At 38.2% G+C, this 24,491-nt stretch overlaps 1 protein-coding gene across 31 annotated transcripts in view; it reads right to left on the bottom strand.

The window, feature by feature from the left end:
* The window catches only part of PTK2 (protein tyrosine kinase 2), a 345,218-nt gene that overhangs the window by 245,045 nt on the left and 75,682 nt on the right, over nt 1-24,491 (bottom strand). For 5 of the 31 annotated variants that reach the window (XM_055116989.3, XM_034966663.4, XM_055116982.3 and 2 more), the window contains one exon: nt 19,633-19,951. The exons of the other annotated variants lie outside the window; for them this stretch is intronic. In XM_055116989.3, the coding sequence (XP_054972964.1) occupies nt 19,633-19,732 (100 nt within the window). In that variant the 5' untranslated portion in view covers nt 19,733-19,951. The remainder of the gene's footprint in view (nt 1-19,632; nt 19,952-24,491) is intronic. 31 annotated transcript variants of the gene reach the window in all.

Below are 24,491 nucleotides of genomic sequence, written 5' to 3' on the forward strand. Positions count from 1 at the left end.
ACCTCCAAGATCATGCAGTGGGGAAATGATAGTTCCTTTAATACCTGGTGCCGAGAAAACTGGATAACTGTATGCAGGAGAATGAAATTACATCTCTCTCTCTCTCTCTCACCATACACAAAATAGCAAATCCACATGGAATTAAAGACTCAACTCTAAGACCTGAAACTATGGAATTACTATAAGAAAATACTGGGGAAACACTTCTGGACACTGATCTCGACAAGGATTTTTCAACGTAAGACCTCAAAAATACAGGCAACTAAAGCAAAAATAAGACAAATGGGATTACATCAAGATAAAAAGCCTCTGCAGAGCAAAAGACACAATTAACAAAGTAAAAAGACAACACAAAGAATGGGAGAAAGTATTTGCACCTACCCATCTGACAACGGATTAATAACCAGAATCTATAAAGAGCTTAGAAAACTCAATAGAAGGAGCTGGAGGTACAATGAGCTAAAATCATGCTCAATGAACTCCAGCTTGGGCAAGAAAGCAAGATCCTGTCTTTTTTTTTTTTTTTTAATACTTTTAAGTTCTGGGATATATGTGCAGAACGTGCAGGTTTGTTATGTAGGTATACACATGCCATGGTGGTTTGCTGCACCCATCAACCCGTCATCTACATTAGGAATATTTCTCATAACGCTATCCCTCCCCTACCCCCCAACAATCCTTCGACAGGCCCCGGTGTATGATGTTCCCTTCCCTGTGTCCATGTGTTGTCATTGTTCAACTCCCACTTATGAGTGAGAACATGCAGTGTTTGGTTTTCTGTTCCTGTGTTAGTTTGCCAAGAATGATGGTTTCCAGCTTCATCCACATCCCTGCAAAGGACATCAACTCATCCTTTTTTATGGCTACAGAGTATTCCATGGTGTATATGTGCCACATTTTTTTTTTTTTTTTTTTTTTTTTTGGAGATGGAGTCTTGCTCTGTCACCCAGTCTGGAGTGCAGCGGCACAGTCTTGGCTCACTGCAGCCTCTGACCCCCGGGTTCCAGTGATTCTCCTGCCTCAGCCTCCTGGGTAGCTGGGATTACAGGCGCACGCCACCACGCCCAGCTAATTTTTGTATTTTTAGTAAAGACGGGGTTTTGCCATGTTGGCCAGGGCTGGTCTCGAACTCCTGACATCAGGCGATCCACATGCCTCAGCCCCGAAAGTACTGGGATTACAGGCGTGAGCCACCGTGCCCAGCCACCACATTTTCTTTATACAGTCTATCACTGATGGACATCTGGGTTGGTTACAAGTCTTTGCTACTGTGAACAGTGTTGCAATAAACATACATGTGCATGTGTCTTTATAGAATGATTTATAATCCTTTGGGTATATACCCAATAATGGGATTGCTGGGTCAAATGGTATTTCTGGTTCTAGATCCTTGAGGAATTGCCACACTGTCTTCCACAATGGTTGAACTAATTTACACTCCCACCAACAGTGTAAAAGCGTTCCTATTTTTCCACATCCTCTCCAGCTTCTGTTGTTTCCTGAATTTTTACTGATTGCCATTCTAACTGGTGTGAGATGGTATTTCACTGTGGTTTTGATTTGCATGTCTCTAATGACCAGTGATGATGAGCTTTTTTTCATATGTTTATTGGCCACATAAATGTCTTCTTGAGAAGTGTCTGTTCATATCCTTTGCCTGCTTTTTGGTGGGGTTGTTTTTTTCTTGTAAATTTAAGTTCTTTGAAGATTCTGGATATTAGCCCTTAGTCAGATAGACAGATTACAAAAATTTTCTCCCATTCTGTAGGTTGCCTGTTCACTCTGATGAGAGGTTTTTTTTTTTTTTTTTTTTTTTTTTTTGCCATGCAGAAGCTCTTTAGTTTAATTAGATGCCATTTGTCAATTTGGCTTTTGTTGCCATTGCTTCTGGTGTTTTAGTCATGAAGTCTTTGCCCACGCCTATGTCCTGAATGGTATTGCCTAGGTTTTCTTCCAGGGTTTTTATGGTTTTAGGTCTTACGTTTAAGTCTTTAATCCATCTTGAGTTAATTTTTGTATAAGGTGTAAGGAAGGGGTCCAGTTTCAGTTTTCTACATATGGCTAGCCAGTTTTCCCAGCACCATTTATTAAATAGGGAATCCTTTCCCCCATTGCTTTTGTCAGGTTTGTCAAATATCAGATGGTTGTAGATGTATGGCGTTATTTCTGAGGCCTCTGTTCTGTTCCACTGGTCTATCTGTTTTGGTACCAGTACCATAATATCTGTTTTGGTACCACTACCATGCTGTTTGGGATACTGTAGCCTTGTAGCATAGGTTGAAGTCAGGTAGCATGATGCCTCTAGCTTTGTTCTTTTTGCTTAGGATTGAGTTGGCTATGCGGGCTCTTTTTTGGTTCTGTATGAAATTTAAAGTAGTTTTTTCTAATTCTGTGAAGAAAGTCAATGGGAGCTTCTTCATGGGGACAGCATCGAATCTATAAATTACTTTGGGCAGTATGGCCATTTTCACAATATTGATTCTTCCTACCCATGAGCATGGAATGTTTTTCCATTTGTTTGTGTCCTCTCTTATTTCCATGAGCAGTGGTTTGTAGTTCTCCTTGAAGAGGTCCTTCACATCCCTTGTAAGATGTATTCCTAGGTATTTTATTCTCTTTATAGCAATTGTGAATGGGAGTTCACTCATGATTTGGCTCTCTATTATTGGTGTATAGGAATGCTTGTAATTTTTGCACATTGATTTTGTACCCTGAGATTTTGCTGAAGTTGCTTATCAGCTTAAGGAGATTTTGGGCTAAGATGATGGGGTTTTCTAAATATACAATCATGTCATCCGCAAACAGAGACAATTTGACTTCCTCTCTTCCTATTTGAATATCCTTTCTTTCTTTCTTTCTCTAGCCTGACTGCCCTGGCCAGAACTTCCAATACTATGTTGAATAGGAGTGGTGAGAGACGACATCCTTGTCTTGTGCCAGTTTTCAAAGGGAATGCATCCAGCTTTTGCCCATTCAGTATGGTATTAGCTGTGGGTTTGTCATAAATAGCTCTTATTATTTTGAGATACGTTCCATCAATATGTACTTTATTGAGAGTTTTTAACATGAAGGGGTGTTGAATTTTATTGAAGGCCTCTTCTGCATCTATTGATAATCATGGTTTTTGTCATTGGTTCTGTTTATGTGATGGATTATGTTTATTGATTTGCGTTTGTTGAACAACCCTTGCATCCGAGGGATGAAGCCGACTTGATCGTGGTGGATATGCTTTTTCATGTGCTGCTGGATTGGGTTTGCCAGCATTTTATTGAGGATTTTCGCATCGATGTTCATCAGGCATATCGGCCTGAAATTTTCTTTTTTTCTTGTGTGTCTGCCAGATTTTGGTATCAAGATGATGCTGACCTCATAAAATGAGTTAGGGAAGAGTCCCTCTTTTTCTATTGTTTGGAATAGTTTCAAAAGGAATTGTACCAGCTCTTCTTTGTACCTCTGGTAGAATTCAGCTGTGAATCTGTCTGGTCCTGGGCTTTTTTTTGGTTGGTAGGCTATTAATTACTGCCTCAATTTCAGAACTTGTTATTGGTCTATTCAGGGATTCGACTTCCTCCTGATTTAGTCTTGGGAGGGTGTATGTGTCCAGGAATGTATCCATTTCTTCTAGATTTTCTAGTTTATTTGCATAGAGTTGTTTATAGTATTTTCTGATGGTAGTTTGTATTTCTGTGGGATCAGTGGTGATATCCCCTTTATCATTTTTTATTGTGTCTCTTTGATTCTTCTCTCTTTTCTTCTTTATTCGTCTGGCTAGCGGTCTATTTTGTTAATCTTTTCAAAAAACCAGCTCCTGGATTCACTGATTTTTGAAGGGTTTTTTGTATCTCTATCTCCTTCAGTTCTGCTCTAATCTTAGTTATTTCTTGTCTTCTGCTAGCATTTGAATGTGTTTGCTCTTCCTTCTCTAGTTCTTTTAATTGTCATGCTAGGGTGTCGATTTTAGATCTTTCCTGCTTTCTCTTATGGACATTTAGTGCTATAAATTTCCCTCTAAACACTGCTTTAGCTGTGTCCCAGATTAACTTTAAATGTAAGTGTGCTAAATATCCCAATTAAAAGACACAGACTGGCAAACTGGATAAAGAGTCAAGACTCATCAGAGTGCTGTATTTGGGAGACCCATGTCATGTGCAAAGACACACACAGGCTCAAAATAAAGGGATGGAGGAATATTTACCAAGCAAATGGAAAGCAAAAAAAAAGTTGAGGTCGCAATCCTAGTCTCTGATAAAACAGACTTTAAACCAACAAAGATCAAAAAAGACAAAGAAGGGCATTATATAATGGTAAAGAGATCAATGCAACGAGAAGAGCTAGCTATCTTAAATATATATGCACCCAATACAGGAGCACCCAGATTCATAAAGTTCTTAGAGACCTACAAAGAGACTTAGACTTCCACATAATAATAGCGGGAGACTTTTAACACCCCACTGTCAATATTAGACAGATCAACAAGACAGAAGATAAACACGGATATTCAGGACTTGAACTCAGCTCTGGACCAAGCGGACCTAATAGACATCTACAGAACTCTCCACCCCAGATCAACAGAATATACATTCTTCTCAGTACCACAACACACTTATTCTAAAATTGACAACATAATTGAAAGTAAAATACTCCTCAGCAAATGCAAAAGAATGGAAATCATAACAAACAGTCTCTCGGACCACAGTGCAATCAAATTGGAACTCAGGATTAAGAAAACTCAAAAGTGCACAACTACATGGAAACTGAACAACTTGCTCCTCCTGAATGACTACTGGGTAAATAAGAAATGAAGGCAGAAATAAGTAAGTTATTTGAAACCAATGAGAACGAAGTCACAACATGCCAGATCCTGTCTCTAAAAAAAAAAAACCTCAAAAGGATAAATAATCCCGTTTTAAAAATGGGCACAAGATCTGAAAGACATTTCTCAATAGAAGACATACAAAAGGCCAATAGGTATATGGAAAAAATGCTCAACACCACTATCATCAGGAAAATACAAATGAAAACCACAATGAGATACTATCTCACCTCAGCTGTAATACCTATTATAAAAAAGACAAAAAATAACAAGTGCTGGCAAGGATGCAGAGAAAGAGGAATGCTTCCACACTCTGTTGGTAGGAATGTAAAGTAGTATAGCCATTATAAAAAAAACAAAAATAGAATATATGATCCAGCAATCCCAATACTGAATACATATTCAAAAGAAAGGAAATCAGTATATTGAAGTGATATCTGCATCCCCATTCTTATTACAGCACTATTCACAACAGCCAAGATATGGAATCCACATGGACAATGTGGTATATATACACAATGGAATATTATTCAGCAACAGAAGAATGAAATCTTGTCAGCTGCAGCAACATGAATGGAACCAGAGGTCATTACCTTAAGTGAAATAAGCCAGGCACAGAAAGACAAATATGGCATGTTCTCATTCACAGTTAGGAGCTAAAAAAAGTGAATCCCATGGAAGTATAGAGTAGAGTGGTGGTTACCAGAGGCTGGGAAGGGAAAGGGTACAGGGCATAAAGAGAAGTAGGTTAAGGGGTACAAAAATATAGTTAGAAGGAATAAGTTCTAGTATTCAATAGTACAGCAAGAAAATCACAGTTAATAATTCATTGTATATTTTTAAATGAGAATTGTAATGTTCCCAACACAAAGGAAAGAAAAGTGTTTGAGATGATATCCTAATTACCCTGATTTGATCATCACATATTGTATACAGGTATCACGTATACCTCAAAAATAAGTACAATATTTACATACCAATAACAAGTAAATCAATGAAATGAGTTACCTGACACAATGTCTTAAGAAACTCACAGTTATTAAGATTGAAACCTATACTAAGAATACCAGTGAAGACACAACAAGCAGATCTCACTGTTTCCACTATTTTCAGTACTGGGAAGACAGATGCTCAATCTGATTTACCAAATGAAGAGGACGCAATCGGATATTCCAACTGGTCCTAGCGAAAAAATGTATATTAGACATTCCAACACATGCTTGCTTTATCTTGTGCTGGTTCAACCTACTAAACTGTTGAATAACCACTCTGGTCCTTTCTGCCTTCTTCTCTACTATGAGTGAGTATCCCTTACCTAAATGTTTAGGACCAGAAGAGTTTCAGATTTCATATTTTTTCAGATTTTGGAATATTTGCATTATACTCACTGGTTGAACATCCCAAATCAGAAAATACAAAATCTGCAATGCTCCAACAAGTTTCCTTTGAACATCATATCGGCGCTCAAAAAAGCTGAGTATTTGGGAGCACATCGAATTTCAGATTTTCAGATCAGGGATACTCAACTTGTACCTTCTTCCCTAGCCCTGTATAATTTGCCTTCCCCAACAATCATAGAAATTGATAATTCATCCAACTGCCTTTTTTTAAAAACAAAAACAACAACAACAAAAAACAAAGGGTTTGTGGCAACCCTGCATCGAGTGAGTCTATGGGCATCATTTTCCCAACAGCACATGCCCACTTTACCAAATGTGCTACACTTTGGTAATGCTCACAATTATTTCCAACTTTTTCATTATTATTATTTCTGTGATGCTGATTCATGATATTTGATATTTCTATTGTAACTGTCTTGGGGTGCCACAAATGGCACCCACGTTAAGATAGCGAGCTTAGTTGATACGTGTGTGTTCTAACTGCTCCACCAACCCGCTGCTGCCTCATCTCTCCCACCTCTCCTAAGGCCTCCCTATTCAGAGACACAATAATACTGAAATTAGGCCAATTAATAACCCTACAATGGCCTCTAAGCGTTCAAGTGAAACGAACAGTCCCATTCCTCTCACTTTAAATCAAACGCTAGAAATGATTAAGCCTAGTGAAGAAAGCATGTCAAAAACTGAAACAAGCCAAAAGCTAGACTTCTTGTGCCAAAAAGCCAAGTTGTGAATGCAAAGGAAAAGTCACTGAAGGAAATACAAATGCTACTCCACTGAACACACAAATGATAAGGAAGCAGAACAGCCTTATTGCTGAAACTGAGAAGGTTTTGGTGGTCTGGATAGATCAAACCAGTCACAACATTCCCTTAAGCCAAAGACTAATCCAGAGCAAGCTCATCTTCAGTTCTATAAATTGAGGTAAGGTAGCTACAGAAGGAAAGCCTGAAGCTAGCAGAGGTTGGTTCATAAGGTTGAAGGAAAAAAGTCATCTCCATAGCATAAAAGTACAAGATGAAGCAGCAAGTGCTGGTGAGGAAGCTGCACCAAGTTGTCCAAAAGCTCTAGCTAACATCACTGATTAATGTGGCTACACTAAATGACACAATGAAGAAGAAAGAGTCTTTTATTAGAAGATGCCATCTAGGACTTTGACAGCTAGAGGTGAAGTCAATGCTTAGCTTCAAAGCTTCAGAGGACAGGCTGACTCTCATTAGGGGCTAATGCAGCTGGTGATTTTAAGTTGAAGCCAACACTCATTTCCCATTCTGAAAATCCTAAGGCCCTTAAGAATGATGCTAAATCCACTGTGCCTGTGAGAGTTCAAGATAAGATTTCGGGGGGGACACAGCCAAACCATATCACAGCCCCTCAGAAGGGGCCAATTCTCCTGATGTCCAAATCGAGCCCTTTGCTAAGACCAGTTTCCACAGAAAAGAACATTTCAGTCTCTTGCCAGGATTCCAGAAGCCAAGGAGAGAGAAAACATGCCAATTTCACTTAATTCTCAATTTTGAGTATAAGAATGCATTCAACATACCATGTTTTACCAGAATTTTTCCATAATAAAATACATGAAACTGGGCCGGGCACAGTGGCTCACGCCTGTAATCCCAGCACTCTGGGATGTCAGGAGTTTGAGACCAGCCTGGCCAACATGGTGAAACCCTGTCTCTACTAAAAATACAAAAATTATCTGGGTTTGGTGGCATGTGCCTGTAATCCCAGCTACTTGGGAGGCTGAGGCAGGAGGCAGAGGTTGCAGTGAGTCGAGATTGCGCCACTGCACTCCAGCCTGGGCAACACAGCGAGACTCTGTTGGAAGGGAAGGGGAAGGGGAAGGGAAGGGGAGGGGTGAAACTATACGCAGACAACCCACAGTAAGGATAATAATTTATTACAACAGCATTTCAACTCCTATGGCTTTGAAGACTTTAAGTGGTTAAGTATATCCCTCAGAATTTCAAGACTAAATTATCTCTACCTTGAGCCATTACGAACTTTCCATGAGTAAGACCCTATAGATTACAGGACAGCTAAAACTTCACCTAAATCCCCAAAATAAAATTTTAAAGCAAGCCCAATCTAATATTTGAGCCTACAACTGGAGAAGGTTAGAAATTTTACAGAACTAGCACATTATCATGAAAAGCTTTATAGATGGTGACATCTGAACAAGATCTTCAAGAGGAGCAGTACCTGTCATTTAATAACAAGGACGGTGCTTAGCTCTCACAATTATACAACTCTTAAGTCACCACAGGTTCCATACCTGTAAAGTGGGAGTTGAAATAATAAATATAAAGTGTTTACCAAGATATATGAAACAAAGTTAGCATTCAACAGACAATAACAGTTGTTAAAGAAGGATGAACTGAATTTTCTAAGGCCAAGAAAAGGGGAGTTCAAAGTAGGAATATTCTTTAAACAGAAATCCACTGAGACCTTCCCATGGATCATTACTTAGCCCTAATCAACATCTTTCCTGTTACCCCTCATATCTTTATGAATGCTTGTCAAAAAAGGAAACAAAAGGTAACTATCCTTACTATGGTAACATCTGGTATATTTGAAATGTATTCATAATCCAATAACCAAATTAGACACAAATGTTCCTTTAAAAATTTCTCCTAAAGCTTGTCCTATTAAAAAAAAATGGGTTTTTTTCAAAATTGAAAATCTATCATGAGTATACAACTCCATTACGAAGTTACATAAAAGTTAAAATAAGAATATACAATAGTCAGGGGCTGTTACCATCTCACTGATTCTGCCAATTTTACAAAACAGTAAGATTTTCACAGTCAAAAAGCAGTATTAACATATATGATATTCTAACAGTATTTTGTTTCTTAGAAAAATAAGAGTGGGGGAGGTAACAAAACAGACCTTGAAGGAAATACAACACTCTAGCATCACCCACAGAACATCTCCCTCCCTGGTTAACAAGGTTCTGGATTTTTCCCTTGCCTTTTTTTTTTAATATGAAAGACTACACACATCTCTCAATATAACAGTTTTTGGCCAATATAAATTTATATCTTCAAAACTTCGTACATAATTTTAAACAAAAGTATGTATGGAAAAGTCTCAAGTTACAATCCAAGTAAAATTTGTAGGACTTAATCTGTAGGGTCTCATAATCACAGTATGAAAAGGAGGCCAAAAATCAGAATATTAAGGGATTCCAACCCTTGAAAGTGACTGCTATATAAGTCTTTCTTCTACAGATACCCTAATGCTTCCTATAACCCCAAACAAAGAAATTAAGAATACAGCCAATGGGGATGTAAACAAAGCTCTAGTTTCCCATTTTCCTACTCTAAATCATCAATCACTGAAAGAACATCATGAAATCTTCCCAGCTCTATAGTCACATGAAGTGATTGGACATCTCAATAACTTCTTGGCCTGAATTGCCCCATTCTCTCCAATACCATCTGCCCCATTCCCTGACCAATTACACAGACTGCTTCAAGCTCTTTACCTCCTTCCCCAACTTTCTAAAGGCCTCAAATCCCACTTCATAATTATAGGTTTGTTTGACACAGGGTCTTGCTCTGTCGCCCAGGCTGGAGTGCAGTGGGGTGATCACGGCTCACCGCAGCCTCAACCTCCTTGACTCAAGCAATTCTCCCACCTCAGGCTTCCAAGTAGCTGGAACTACAAGTGTTGTACCACTATGCCCAGCTAAATTTTTTTTTTTTTTTTTTTTTGTATTTTTTGTAAAGCCGGAGTCTTGCCATATTGCTCAGGCTGGTCTCAAACTCCTGAGCTCAAGCAATCCACCCACCTCAGCCTCCCAAAGCACTGGGATTACAGGCGTGAGCCACAGCACCCAGCACTTTCTTTTTTATTGTAGGTTTTTGTCTGCCTTTTTTTTCTGGCAATTTTATTTCATGGTATATTGTTTTATCATACATTGTAATATTTAGTGAAGGGCCGGCACATTTTCCACATACAAACAACTGTTAACCATATTGTCTGGTAATCAGGAAACCATGTTTTAAATCTTTTCAATCTTACATTTTAGATTTTGTTCACATCTAGTCTTTTCACTGTTTTTTTAAGAAACTGGTTTAATGTTTTCTGCTGATGTATATAATTTTCCCTTTGCAAAATAGAAAAATGCTTGATTTTCAGAAATGCAATGTTAAGTGGGAGACACATTTATAGTCTGATTTTAATAGTATAATTTATAAAATACACAAATCCTAAAGTGAACAGCTCAATGACTTTTAAAATACACATACATACATACGTGTGTACATTTATCTCCATCCTTATGACTACCACCCTAGACCAAGACACAGAACATTTCCATCAATGTTTTATCTTCATGTCCCTTTCTAATTAATACTACCCCACCGAAAGGGCTACTATTACTATCAGTATAGATTAATGTTTTTCTTAAACTTTACATAATTAATCATATACATAAACGTAAAAAGGGAACATTTTCCAACTTATTTTATTAGAACACCAGTACCTTGATAAGAAAACCTGATAAAACGATTACAAGGAAAAAAATTACAAACAGATATCCCTCATAAACATAGATACAAATAATCTGCACAAAGTATTATCAAATTTAGCTATATCAAAATAGAATAGGCCAGGCGTGGTGACTCACGCCTATAATACAAGCACTTTGGGAGCCTGAGGCAGGAGGATCTTCTGAGGCAAGAAGTTCAAGAACAGCCCAGGCAACAAAACGAGACCTTGGCTCTACAAAAAAATAACCAAAATTTAAAAATTAGCCCGGTATGGTGGCACGCACCTGTAGTCCCAGCTACTCAGGAGGCTGAGGCAGGAGGACTGCTTGAGCCCAGGACTTCAAGGATACAGTGAGCTATGATTATGACACTGCATTCTAGCCTGGACAACAGAGTAACACTGTCTCTATAAAAGAAAAAAAAAATCAGGATAATATGTCATGATCAAGTGGGATTTATCTCAGCAATGCAGGTTGTTTTAACATTAAAAAAAAAAATCATACTTGAGTACAGTGGCTCGTGCCTGTCAGGTACTCAAGAGGCTGAGGCAGCAGGACTTCTTGAGCCCAGGAGCTTGAGATCAGCCTGGGCAACCTATTAACAGCAAGACCTCATTTCTCAAAAAATAAAGATAAATACAAATTTTAAACACTATAATTCATCACATTATAAAAATTAAAACAGAAAAACTCATATGAGCAACTGAATAGATGCAGAAAAAGCATTCGACAAAAATCAACACCCTCTCATAATAATAAAAAAAAGAAAAAAAACCTCTCAGAAACCTAAGAATTAAAAGGAACCTTTTTCAATTTGAAAAAGGATATCAGCTGGGCACAGTGGCTCACGCCTGTAATCCCAACACTTTGGGAGGCCGAGGCGGGCGGATCACAACATCAGGAGTTCGAGACCAGCCTGGCCAGTATGGTGAAACTCTGTCTATACCAAAAATACAAAAATTAGACGAGCTTGGTAGTCCCAGTTACTCGGGAGGCTGAGGCAGGAGAATAGCTTGAACCTGGGAGGCGGAGGTTGCAGTGAGCCGAGATCGTGCCACTGCACTCCAGCCTCGGCGACAGAGCAAGACTCTGTCTCAAAAAAAAGAAAAAAGAAAAAGGATATCCACAAAAACAAAACAGACAAAACTAGAGTTAACAAACTTAACACTGAACATGTTCTCCCTAAGGGGGAAAAAAGGGGAAATCTGTCTCCTCTCACCGTTTCTCAACACTATAATAGAGGTCCTGGTCAAGGCAAAGACATAGATGAAGATATAAAGGTCAGAAAAGAAAACAATTTTTATTTGCCAGTAACACATTAACAGATTTATTTTTATTTTCTATACTCAGATCACCAGAACTAATAAGTGAATTTATAATAAGGCCAAAAGATAAACTAATAGGACAATCTATTTCTATATACTAGGCCAAGAATTGTAAAATTAAACTTTTTTTTTTTTTTTTGACAGAGTCTCACTCTGTTGCCCAGGCTGGAGTGCAATGGTGCAATCTTTGCTCATTGCAACTTCAACCTCCCAGGTTCAAGTGATTCTTGTGCCTCAGCCTCCTGAGTAGCTGGGTCTACAAGTACACGCCACCACACCCAGCTAATTTTTGTATTTTTAGTAAAGACAGGGTTTCACCATGTTGGCCAGGCTGGTCTCGAACTCCTGGCCTTACGCAATCTGCCCACCTCAGCCTCCCAAAGTGCTGGGATTACAGGTGTGAGCCACTGAGTCCGGCCAGAAAATTAAACTTAAAAGCCAAAAATTATTATTTACAATATCACCAAAAAACACCCAGACCACCACATTAAGATCTATCACACACTGCTTAGAAAAATTAAACAAGACTTAAATAACTGGATATACAATGTTCATTACTGTATTGTTCAATATTGTTCATAAGTCAATTCTCCCAAATCAATCCATAGATTCAACACAGCCCCAATATTTAAAAAAGGAAAATATATTAATTCAACTTATAAACTGCTGAGACTTCCTATCCACAAGCCAACAAATTCAATTCAACACTGTAATGAATAACAAAGAAATAACCAAAATCTATGAGAATAAGAACGTGGAAAATCAACCAAAGGTATCACCAAATGAACCAAAGATTTCATTACTGTTTTAGTCAAAGAAAAAATTTACTAATCATTGGGTTCAACATCAAACTTCTATAAAACACTTAAAATAGGACTCATTTTATACAATTTTTAAGAAAGGTATAATATAAAATAAAAATACAAATGTATTTTAGTTTACTTTTCTAGGTAAAGAAGTTAATATACACCTAAATCCAATTCTAAAATTATGTGAGCTACGAATCAATGACATTATAAAAATGTATGCAAATAATGTTCAAATGCAAAATTAAAACATTCAGGGATAACTGTTTTAAAATTAGATTTTTCTCTAACTGAAAACTGTTAAAAAAATACAGAAAATTGAATTTTGTAAATTCAATTTTGTAAAGTGTGAACACTTTACAAAAATCAGCGTCACTAACCCTTAAAGAACCAAGTTTTGGGTTTTTTTTTTTTTAATCTTTTATTTTAGGTTCAGGGGTACACATGAAGGTTTGTTATAAAGGTAAACTTGTATCACGAGGGTTTGTTGTACAGATTATTTCACCATCCAGGTATTAAGCCTAGCACCCAAGTTTGTTTTTTTTTTTGCTTCTCTCCTTCCTCCCTCTACCCTCAAGTAAATCCCAGTGTCTGTTGTTCCCTTCTTCGTAGAACAAGTGTTTTTTTAATTTCCACAAAAATCTCCATCACTCTCTCATTTGCTTCTAACGACTGAAACCTCTGTTGCTCCCAGAAGACAAGATTTAATTTATTTATCCGTTTAAAGTAAGAGTCTACCAGCCAGGACGGTGGCTCACAACTGTAATTCCAGCACTCTGAGAGGCCGAGGCGAGTGGATCACATGAGGTTGGAAGTTTGAGACCAGCCTGACCAATATGGAGGTCTTATCTCTACTAAAAACACAAAATTAGCCGGGCATAGTGGTGCATGACTGTAATCCCAGCTACTCGGGAGGCTGAGGCAGGAGAATCGCTTGAACCCAGGAGGCAGAGGTTGCGGTGAGCCGAGATCACGCCATTGCACTCCAGCCTGGGCAACAAAAACGAAACTCCATCTCAAAAAAAAAAAACTCTACTACGTCTTAGGCACTGGGAATGCAGCAATGAGCAGGACAGATAGGATTCCCTTGTCTCATGGGGTGTACATTTCACTGAGGGACAGCAGCTAAACCAAAGAAGTAAATAAATAAACCGTCAGGTATGTTAGATAGTGATTAAGAGCAAATAAAAAAGACAGAGAACAGGGATGGGGGTACAGTGATGGCAGGAGGATGAGTCCATTTTAAATTGTTTGATCGGGCTGGGTGTGGTGGCACGCACCTGTAATCCTAGACTTTGTGAGGCCGAGGTGGGAGGATTGCTTGAGCCTAGGAGTTTGAGACCAGCCCGGATGACACAGCAAGACCATGCCACATGCATACATAGGTACACACATACATACATACATAGGGTGATCAAAGGAGGACACACTTTAGGGTTCCCATATAATTTATTGCCTAAACCAGGACACTTAGGAGGCTGGGAGTGGGAATGCTAAACACATGGAAGACCCAGTCAATAAGCATAATATGGGGCATGCTGTTATTCTCCTTCACTTAGAAGGTCATATTTGGGCAAAAACCCCATATCCAGGCCAGGCACGGTGGCTCACGCCTGTAATCCCAGCACTTTGGGAGGCCAAGGCAGGCAGATCACCTGAGGTCAGGAGGTCGAGACCAGCCTGGCCAACATGATAAAACCCGTCTCTACTAAAAAAAAAATTAAAAAATTTGCAGGGTGTGGTGGTGGGTTCCTGTAATCCCAGCTACTTGGGAGGCTGAGGCAGGAGAATCACTTGAACCTGGGAGGTGGAGGTTGCAGGGAGCCAAGATCACGCCACTGCACTCCAGTCTGGTGACAAGAGCGAAACTCGGTCTCAAAAAACAAACAAACAAACAAGAAACCTATCCACTGACAGCTCTAAAATTATATACAAAGAGGAAAAAATTGGGCAAAACTAGCAGTCTCTTCCCCAAATACTAATAATGAGGACCAGAAAAAGAATATGAGAAAAAGTTTAATACCCACTGCCTTATGTTTGTGGATGAGTTGATGTTACTAATATTCAAAAATAGAAATGAAAAGGGAGAGTTCACCAGTCTTTCTGTTAAGACATCTGTTGAGAGAACCAGAATGAGGCATGTGTTTCCCACAGGAGGATATTTAAAGGCCAATTCACTCCTCTCATGGAGCTATTTTTAAGGAATGTGGATTAGAATAGATCGGCAAACTGTGGCTTGTTTCTAGTGGGCCTCACTTTTAACCCATGCCTGTGTCTCTGGTTGAACCACCACCTCGTAGGCACGAAGAACTGGAAAGATAGCCATAACCCCGTATTCACTCTGTTCCAGCCACAATGCCATTTTCCCAGCAAGAGCCTTTGCTCTACCTATACAATCAACTTGGAACTTTCTTTTCCCAAGTATCCACTTGGCTAACTCCCATATTTCCTTCAGGTCTTCAATAAAATGCACCTTTTCAATGCAGTCTACACATAGACATTCTATATAAGACTGTCATCTGACCTCACCTTCACTGTAACACTTAACACCTTCTATCACACTAACCAATTTACTTACTTACTTGGTTCTCATTAAATATCTGTGGAATGAATGAATGAATAGTACGCAAACATCTGAGAGTAGAAGACATGGTACATATATCAAAATGCAAAAATTACACAAAAAAGAAAATTCCGTTATGATCCTACCATTTTTCTATTTGGGCGTGTACGGCATATTGATTAAGAATACAGGCACTGCAGTTAGAGTCCCACTGTTCAGAATCTTGATCTGCCTTTTATATTAGCTGAGCAACAATTGCCAAGTTATTTAATCTCTCAGTACCTCAATTATTGCATCTGGAAAATGGGGATAATGATATTTCCTATCTCAGAGAGCTTACAAACATTTGTGAGAATGGAATAACATGTACGTTTTTTGTGCATGTTTAATGCGCAGAACACAGCATGGCATGTAGTATTTCTGAATAAATTTTAGCTATTACTATAAGAAGCACAGCTCTCTTTTAAAATGCCATGATTTGAGGTAAAGTAGAAAGAAACTGTAAAATTGACCAGGTGTGGTGGCTCACACCTGTAATCCTAGCACTTTGGGAGGCCGAGGTGGGTGGATTACTTGAGGTCAGGAGTTCGAGACCAGCCTGGCCAACATGGTGAAACCCTGTCTCTACCGAAAATACAACAATTAGCCAGGCTTGGTGGTGCACGTTTGTAATCCCAGCTACTTGGGAGGCTGAGGCAGGAGAGCTGCTTGAACCAGCCTGGGCGACAGAGCAAGATTCTGCCAGGAAAGGACAGGAAAGGACAGGAGAGGGGAGGGGAGGGGAGGGCAGGGGAGGGCAGAGGAGAGGAGAGGAGAGGAAAAAGGAAAGGAAAAAGGAAAGCATTCATTCATTTATTAGCCACCCACTATGGGCAGAGTGCTATGTTAAACCCTGGGTAAATACTTTTACTCTAAGAGAAAAAAGAAAACACAAACTCAATGAAATTAGAATGGCCGAAAGTTTGACATGGAAGATTTATTTCTGACAGCTGAATGATCCTAAACCTAGATTTACCTACAAAACACTGTATTAATCACAAGATTTTAGCTCTGAAAGAGCTTTTTAAAATCAAATCTAATCCTATATAGAATTTATTCATTCATTAAAGTAATAATCATTTATGTCAACTATTTGTCAAGAAGAAAAAAAACTGACATTACGTCTGTGAAGTTTACAGTCTAATAGAAGACAGAAATCCAAAAAAGTAAAATATATAATGACAAATCACAGTAAGTGCTATACAAGACCAGAAGAAAAGGATATAGGAGGGGACATTAGAGAAAACTTGGTTTAGACTGACAGGAATGAGAGCACTGGAGTGAGATTCCCACAGTAATTTTTGCATTTTAATGTCAGTACCATGCATTCTACTCTTAGGTATTTTTCTGTGCACACTAGTCATTGATTCATTCAACAAATATTTAACAAACACATAGTATGTGCCAAGCATATGGCCGTGAGCAAAAGATGAAGACACCTGCTTCCTCATGGAGCTCATTTAAGCTGAGACCGAAAAGGTTAAGTAGGAGTTCGCTAGTCAGAAAATGCAGAGATGATGGTTCTAGGAAGGTGCAACAGAAGGTATAAACGCCTGAGAGAAAGAGTTTGGGGTGTTTGAGGCACTGAAAAGCCAAAATAATTGTGCTATTAATGAGCAACAGGACAACGGCCCAAAGCTGGAGAAATCAAGAGATCAGATCAGGATTTAATAACCAAATATCTGACACTCTTTAGTCCTTCCTAGCCTTTCAAAAACATGAAATAAATAAGTAAAAACTGGTATAATCAAATAACTTCCCAAACAGGGCTTTCTGCATTTGATAGTCTTGCAACCTAAAATACCACTGTGAACATTTACATTTAATTCAATATTCTGAATCAAAACTGTCTTTAAACCTAGAAAATCATGATGTAGTTGAACCCATGTTAAAATGAAGTCCTTTTTAATACTTTAAAATATAATCTTCCTTGGATGGGACCTAAGGTGGATTCTTTACACCAAATTCAACCGCGCAGTAAGCTTGGTTCAAACACCCCAGAAGGCTTTAAGGGTACCTTAAAGGTTTCAGTTCAAGGTATATAAATATAGTCTGCTCTATTATTTTTAGCTTGTCCTGGTATTTTATGTGTCTTCTTAAATTGGGACACTGCTGTGCTTTTTGAGGTTAATGTGACTGATAAAATCAAATGTGTGGTTTAGAATGTCTAACTGCAGATAGAGATTTGTATATTCTTTGGATTTGAGCTTTTCACTGTGTCTTTATCTACAAGTTGTAACTTTTATACTTGAATATAACCAATTCAGCCAATTCCTATACACCAACATCTTTGTCCTTATCACACAGATAAAAATTAGCCAGCATAAAAACAAGGTTTCCTGCCTCCCTGTCCTGGTACAAGAGTAACATGAGGGAGGAAAGAGGAAGTTTACTAAGATAGTTACACACTGGGCAATCACAATGGAAGCAGTGTGTGCAGCACCAAGAAGGAACAGGATGACAGCTCCTAGGTTTTGTCAGAACCTCCTCTGAACAACTCGAAAGCAAAACCATGTATATGAGGAGATGGCTTGCTGCAGCCCTACATATGAAACTGATTCTGACCCTTAACACTATCCCTACCTTTTCCCATCTTTTATACGTGTGAGCTCTGTTACCTCTCACCCAACCCTAACCTCTATCATAATGCATATTTCAGTTAAAAATAGTTTTACTCATTTGCTCTGACAGCCAGCAAACTTAATTGAAAAATAAGTTGTTTCCATCAATCACTTTGGGGTGAGCAAAAACACTATAATCTCTTTTCTTCCAAAGTTCACGGTTTTAAAGTCACACTGAATAAAAAGAAATCCAGTAGCTGATAATTTAATATCCCGTTGGTAATGGATGTGTAGATCTTGAATACAGCTTAGGCTTTGTGAAGGAAATCAGAGCCTTATTGTTAATCATCAGTGCTAACACAATGTTATCATACAATGGAGGTGGCAATATGCAAACGAACCCCAGCAAATCCAGGAAAAGACCAAAATTTTCAAGAAGTATAGAATTCTTTGGCTCTGAACACTGTTAGTCACACTCACTTATACTATACATTTCTGATGCTCAGAAACTAAAATTTTAAAAAGTTCCCATTCCCAAAGCCCTTTAAAATCCAAGAGTGTAAATTTAACTCGGCAAAATATTTACTCTGAGTATCTAATTACATAATCAAGTGAACAAAATGAATACTAAAATAGTTCTAATATCACATGTTTTGTAAATGTTTAAAAGCCTAGGAAAGAATCAATAGATGTCAGCAACAACTAAATAAAAGCGATTTTAATGGTGAAACTGTAGTTTGGTGCTAACTTGGTTTAGTACCCAGTGGTACTAAAATTTTTACCCTGAAAACTAAAATCAATCAGTCTATACCTCTACTCATAAAACTGCAGCCTTTTACAACAGTGCAGCTTCCTCCTTTTAAAAATCTTTCCTAAGGGAGTAACATGATATTTAAATATATTAGAAATAATAACAAAAAATATTTATTATATTCTTCATTAAGAACTTTATCTCCTAACTTAAATATTCTCTACTACTCTAAGCAAAACAGCCGATTTGCTTTTAGTCAAGCACCAATTACATAGCATTTTTAACTTCTAAATATGTTTCCCAAATACTGTCTTGAATGTTACAATGAAAATGCTATTATTTTACATTTACATTTTTATGTGAACAAAAACCCTAACAACATTAAAGAAGAAAATTGTTTATGTATGGTATTCCTAAGCCCACCTTACAATAATACCGAGTTTCAAATTGAATATACAATCTTTACAGTGAGTAAAGAAAACTAATTTTTAAAATAAGAAAATACATGTTACTCTTATTTCCTACAACCCTGTTTAAGTTAAAATTCCTCTTTATTCCTTAAAAACTTCCATATTACAGAATAAATACAGATGTCTTAAAAGAAAAAATAAAACTACTGAGACATAGGACAGAGCATTAAAAGATAGCTTAATGCACTTAAAATTCATTTCCATAAAAAATATTTTCATTTGCTATTTGAAAAGCTATCTAATTGGTTTTATGTAATAGCTGTAAACCCATACCAAATCAATTTCCATTTTTTCTTAAATTTAACTGTAAATATATTGAAATAAATTCTGAAAAACATTTATCTACCTTTTCGGTGCAAAAGCATGAATTCAAATAAAACTGAACATATTTTTAAGTTATTTATACCTTTATCCCAACACACTGGAAATGGACTACATCCGCTTTTCTCCATATAGATGGCACCTGCTGGTTTCAGGGCCTCTTGGCCTGCCAGTTCCAACAACATACACCCAATCCTATAAAGATCAAGCCAGGAGTCCGCACACAAAGTCCCAGTTTCTCGCTGTGATAGTATTTGCTTCGATCCACAAGCAAGACTAAGGTTCCCCTGTGTGCTCCTTTTTTCAGAGCTTGAAGCAAAATTTGGAAGGTGTTCCTTCTGTAATATTTTCCAGCAGCTTGAAGAATGCCTCTCAGTTACAGAATCTTCTCATGCTTCCGCAATCTGAAACACAGACCATCCTGGCTAGATCAAGCTACTGAACAGAATGAAACCAGCTAGTAATGTGACCCCATGGCTCTGTGTTCCTAGATTCATTCAGGGAAGGAGAAAGAGGGAGGGAAAAGAGGGAGGAGAAAAAGAAGGCCAGTAGCCAGTAACTTATTAATATGCTAATCTCACCCTTCTGTTCAATTCATCCAGCAGTCTTCTGTTTACAAAACTGACAACCGATTCTAAAATTGAGTAAGCTGCAAATCAAGTCTGACCCAGATCATGTCTGTAGATGGCTTCTCAAACCATTTTTGTTTTCAAAGTCATGCCTTTGTCATTTTACTAACCTAATTCTTTATGACCTTAGAGTTAAAATAATTACTTTGATGAAATAAAAATCCTTTCTGGAAAAAAATTCCTGATCTATCTATGTCTCTATGTCTATAGGTACCCAAATATTTTTGCTGTAAAATATTTTTCCTGGTTGGTACTGTCATAGTAAGTGTATAAATTTTAAAAACTCTCTCGAAAACATAAAATCAAGAATTTGAGGTAGCCACATTCTTTAAAATTAGCTTAGGGAATATTGAGGTATCCAAGAGGCATGATTTCCTTTCTTCGTTTCAAAACATAAGTGAGTAATAAACTCATACTAAAGAAGACAGACAGAAAACACCCTTACAATCTGTACTAGCAACTTTTTAAAATGCAGAGCTACTTAGTTTTTCCATTCAAACTGTGAGACAGTCAAGGTCATCTCAAAAATTTAGCTGTCTGAACACATTCCACTTTAGCAGTAAGATAATTAGTAACTAGGCTCCTGGTGCCTTTGTTCTCCGAATGTACATAAGACACACTGAGACTCTACAGTTCTAGCTTTCCTAAATGTGGGTAATTTTGTTAGTAGTACACTTGTATAAACCAATCAAAAATCAAGTATCTTACTTAACAGTGAAAATGACCGAGGCTTTGTTTATGAAGTCACTAACTTCTGAAAACAATAGCTTAACAAAGGCTGAGGAGAACAAGAGGCTTATTTGTGTCCAGTGATGCCCCAGGACAGTTGTTTCATTTCTAACATGCTACTCTTGATGATGGCTTTGTCTCTAGGTTTACTTTCAGGCTCCTAATAGTAGCCAGAGTTCAAGTGACCTCTTCTATGCTCCACTGAAAACATATCATTCACTAGCATGAACTCTGACCCCAGGGAACACTGCGAAGATAGGGGCTCCAGAAAAACACAAGCAAGCTAGGAAAAGAACAGAGGAAACAAGCAACCAGATCAACTAGAATACATGAAAAAATATCCCCAGCCTCCACCATTACTAAGAGACCAAGACTGTAAAGGACCACTGTCATGATGGGAAGGATAAGAGCACATCCACCAGCAAGCATATCTGACACACTCCCGTGAGAACGGACTGGAGTTTAATCTGAGCCATCGACTAAGGGACTGTACAAATAATCCAAGCACACTGAGTCCATCTTGGAACTTATGGCTCTCAAAAGTTACAAAATAAAAGCTACCTTCATTAGTAACCTACAGTTATATTCTACACACTAAGTACTGATTACAACTAATTTTCACATCTTTTAAGCAAACTTGGTATTACAATTCTTTTAAAAATGAGAGCACTAAGACTAAAGACAGGGTCATAGACTAGGAAGAGGCACAGGAGTTACCAAGCCCACTCGGTCATCTACGATGCCAGGGTCTTCACACCACAGCACACCACCCTACCACAGGAAGGATTTTTTAGTCAGACTGAACACCTGCCACAGGACCAGGTGAGCAGGAGAGAGAGTGGTGTAAGCACAGGGTGGTGGTTACTGGAGCTAATGCAGTTGCAGTGACAGAGAGGATGAGAGGACAAACAAGAAAAGTGATGGAGAGAATGAGGGAGAGGGATGAACCTGGTTTCTGTGACTTTAAAGTGACCAGTAGATGGGGGCTTTCTCTCCTACCCCTGCAACTACTTCATAATTTATTTCAATATCCAAATATCATCTCCTAATGTGCAAGATCTTGAGAGTATGGGAAGATGTTAAGATATGAAAGAGCATAAATTCTCCAGGCCAGAGACCAAGGTGACTAAGTAGAGACCAGATTGAAACAGCAGCTATGGAAATGTTAGGAACCAACTCATGCCACAGAGAAGAGCTGAAGAGGATACAGGTGATACTGCTAATAATAACCTATACCTTTTATCGAGCAACTATAGTTGTATATAAAATAACTGCATTTAACCCATAACACAATCTCAGTGAAGCAGCTACTTCCCTGTTTTCATAGAAGATGAAAATGAAGTTCAGAGAGGCCAAGCAACTTGCCCAAGGTCAAAGAGCTGCAAAATGAGGCAAGTACTGGCTAGTTTGGTGATACAGGGTTTTATTATTTTCTTCCTGCTAAATATTAAAGACAAACTATGCTTTTAAATTCCTAATCCAGTGACATCTTGAAAAGAACAGAAACAGACTACAGTTAATGGCAACATAAGTGAAAAAGAGTAAGCAGTCCTCTATATTCCCTTATTTATGAATTCTACATACTAATATAAAAGCCAACCACTTATTTAAAAGTTCTGTGACCTTTACACCAACCTCTTTTAGTACTGGCATATTTTAAAGCAATTCTGGTAAATCCTACTTGAAAAGTAAACTCTTATCTTTACCTTCCAGATATAACCAGAATACATGTATTTCTCACCACATCTCCTGGCCTCACCCCGGCCCAGGCTGCCTAGATTACAGCCGTAGGCCTCCTACCTGGTCTCTCTGCTCCAGCTCTCACCGCCCTACACTCTATTCACAACCCTTCTGAGTTGTGCACTGATCCTTCCAAAACATCAATCACACAATTTTACTCCTCTGCTTAAAACTCATCAACAGTTCTCCAACTTTCCCAGATTCAGCACCTACATACTTAGCACAGTCTGCAAGGCCGTGCGTGATATGGCTCCCCTCTATCGCCAAGGATCCCCTAGTTTCCTTGGCACAACCACACTGACCTCCTTGCCACTCCCTGCCCACGTCAGGGACTCTGCACTGCCTGTCCCTCTATGTGGGACACTCTTGCCCCCACGTTATCCACATGGCTTGCTCCCTTTCCCCTGCCACATCTATGCTCAAATGTCGCCTACTCAACAAGGCCTATCCAGACCACCCTGTCTGAAACTGTATGGCCCATCTGCTCTCCCTGCTTCATTTTATTCCCACAGCACTTATACCTTCTAAAACACCTCATGATTTACTTCAACATTCAGTTTATTGTTTGGCTACCCCCACTACAATGCAAGCTCCGTGACAGAAGGAAATTCTGTCTGTTCTGTACATATTGTCTCCAGGGCCTTACTAAAATGGTAAGACGTGTAGGCCATATTCCACCACCCTCCTATCACCTCTAAGTAATGAGAAGATGGCAAAGAGAATTTGTTTTCTTTTCAAGGCTATGGTCACAGAGAAGGTATATGTATATGCTGGACGTCAGTGACAGTATGGCTGGCCTCCATCCTGGGCACTGCTTCACTTCCAGATCTCAGTACAGTATGAAGGCTTAGTACATACTTATTGAATGAATAAGTGAACTAAACATTATGAAAACTTTCCTTTCTCAAGAATATGAGAAGAGAAAAATGGACATAAAGTCTAGGAAAATCATGTAAACTGCTTCTTCCCACCCCACATAAAAAAATAAATCACATAATTTTAGTACTGATACTATTAAAACTTTCACCGCAAATTTTAATAGAGCACAAATGAAAATAGTGTGTGAGATTAGATAAAATCATTAGGGTTGCAAAAAATGTTATAAGCAAGATCAGTAAGCATAAGAGAGAACTCTAAACCCCTTCATATGATGTACAATTTTGTCCAATCTGACTTACCTACAAAACCCTGGCCATATATGAGAAGGTCCCTGGGAATGAACTATTAGGAAATGTACTACTTGTAAATGTCACCAAAAGCAGTTCACAAAATACCAGCCTAACTTTCACATTTCTCATATAACTGTCATAATTTTGTCTCTCTTAAGGAATACCAAACACCAAGGCAGCACTACTTGGCAAAGTAAAGCACTAATAAATGCTTTTATGCCAGTCAACAGGAGGAATGTAAAAAAAATTATTATTCATATTATACATGCATACTTCTAAATATATCATCTTTCAACTCTTATGTTTGAATTAATCAGGGAGTTACAGATTTAAATAACTTCAACAGTTTTACAATATGGTTCCTCCAATTAGCACTTGATAATTACAATATATCCTAACTTTAGAATGTCAGGTATCTCATACTGCGCTCATTTCCAGTAAGATTACTAATTACCATTCCTGTCATTTTGTCTTGCTGTTTCCACCACGAAAACAATTTCTCAAAAATTTTAGTCTATCCACAAAAATTATGACTTGGTTAAAATCAAAGAAATATTAGTCATAATAAATCTAATCACCTTCCAAAGACAGACAGACAACAGGAAATACCAACAAGTTCCAAAAGGTGACAGTACTGGCATTATTCACTTTCTTTGCAAAGTTTCTTAACCATTACT

Source organism: Pan paniscus, chromosome 7 (assembly GCF_029289425.2).
Source record: "Pan paniscus chromosome 7, NHGRI_mPanPan1-v2.0_pri, whole genome shotgun sequence".
Classification (NCBI taxonomy): Eukaryota; Metazoa; Chordata; class Mammalia; order Primates; family Hominidae; genus Pan; species Pan paniscus.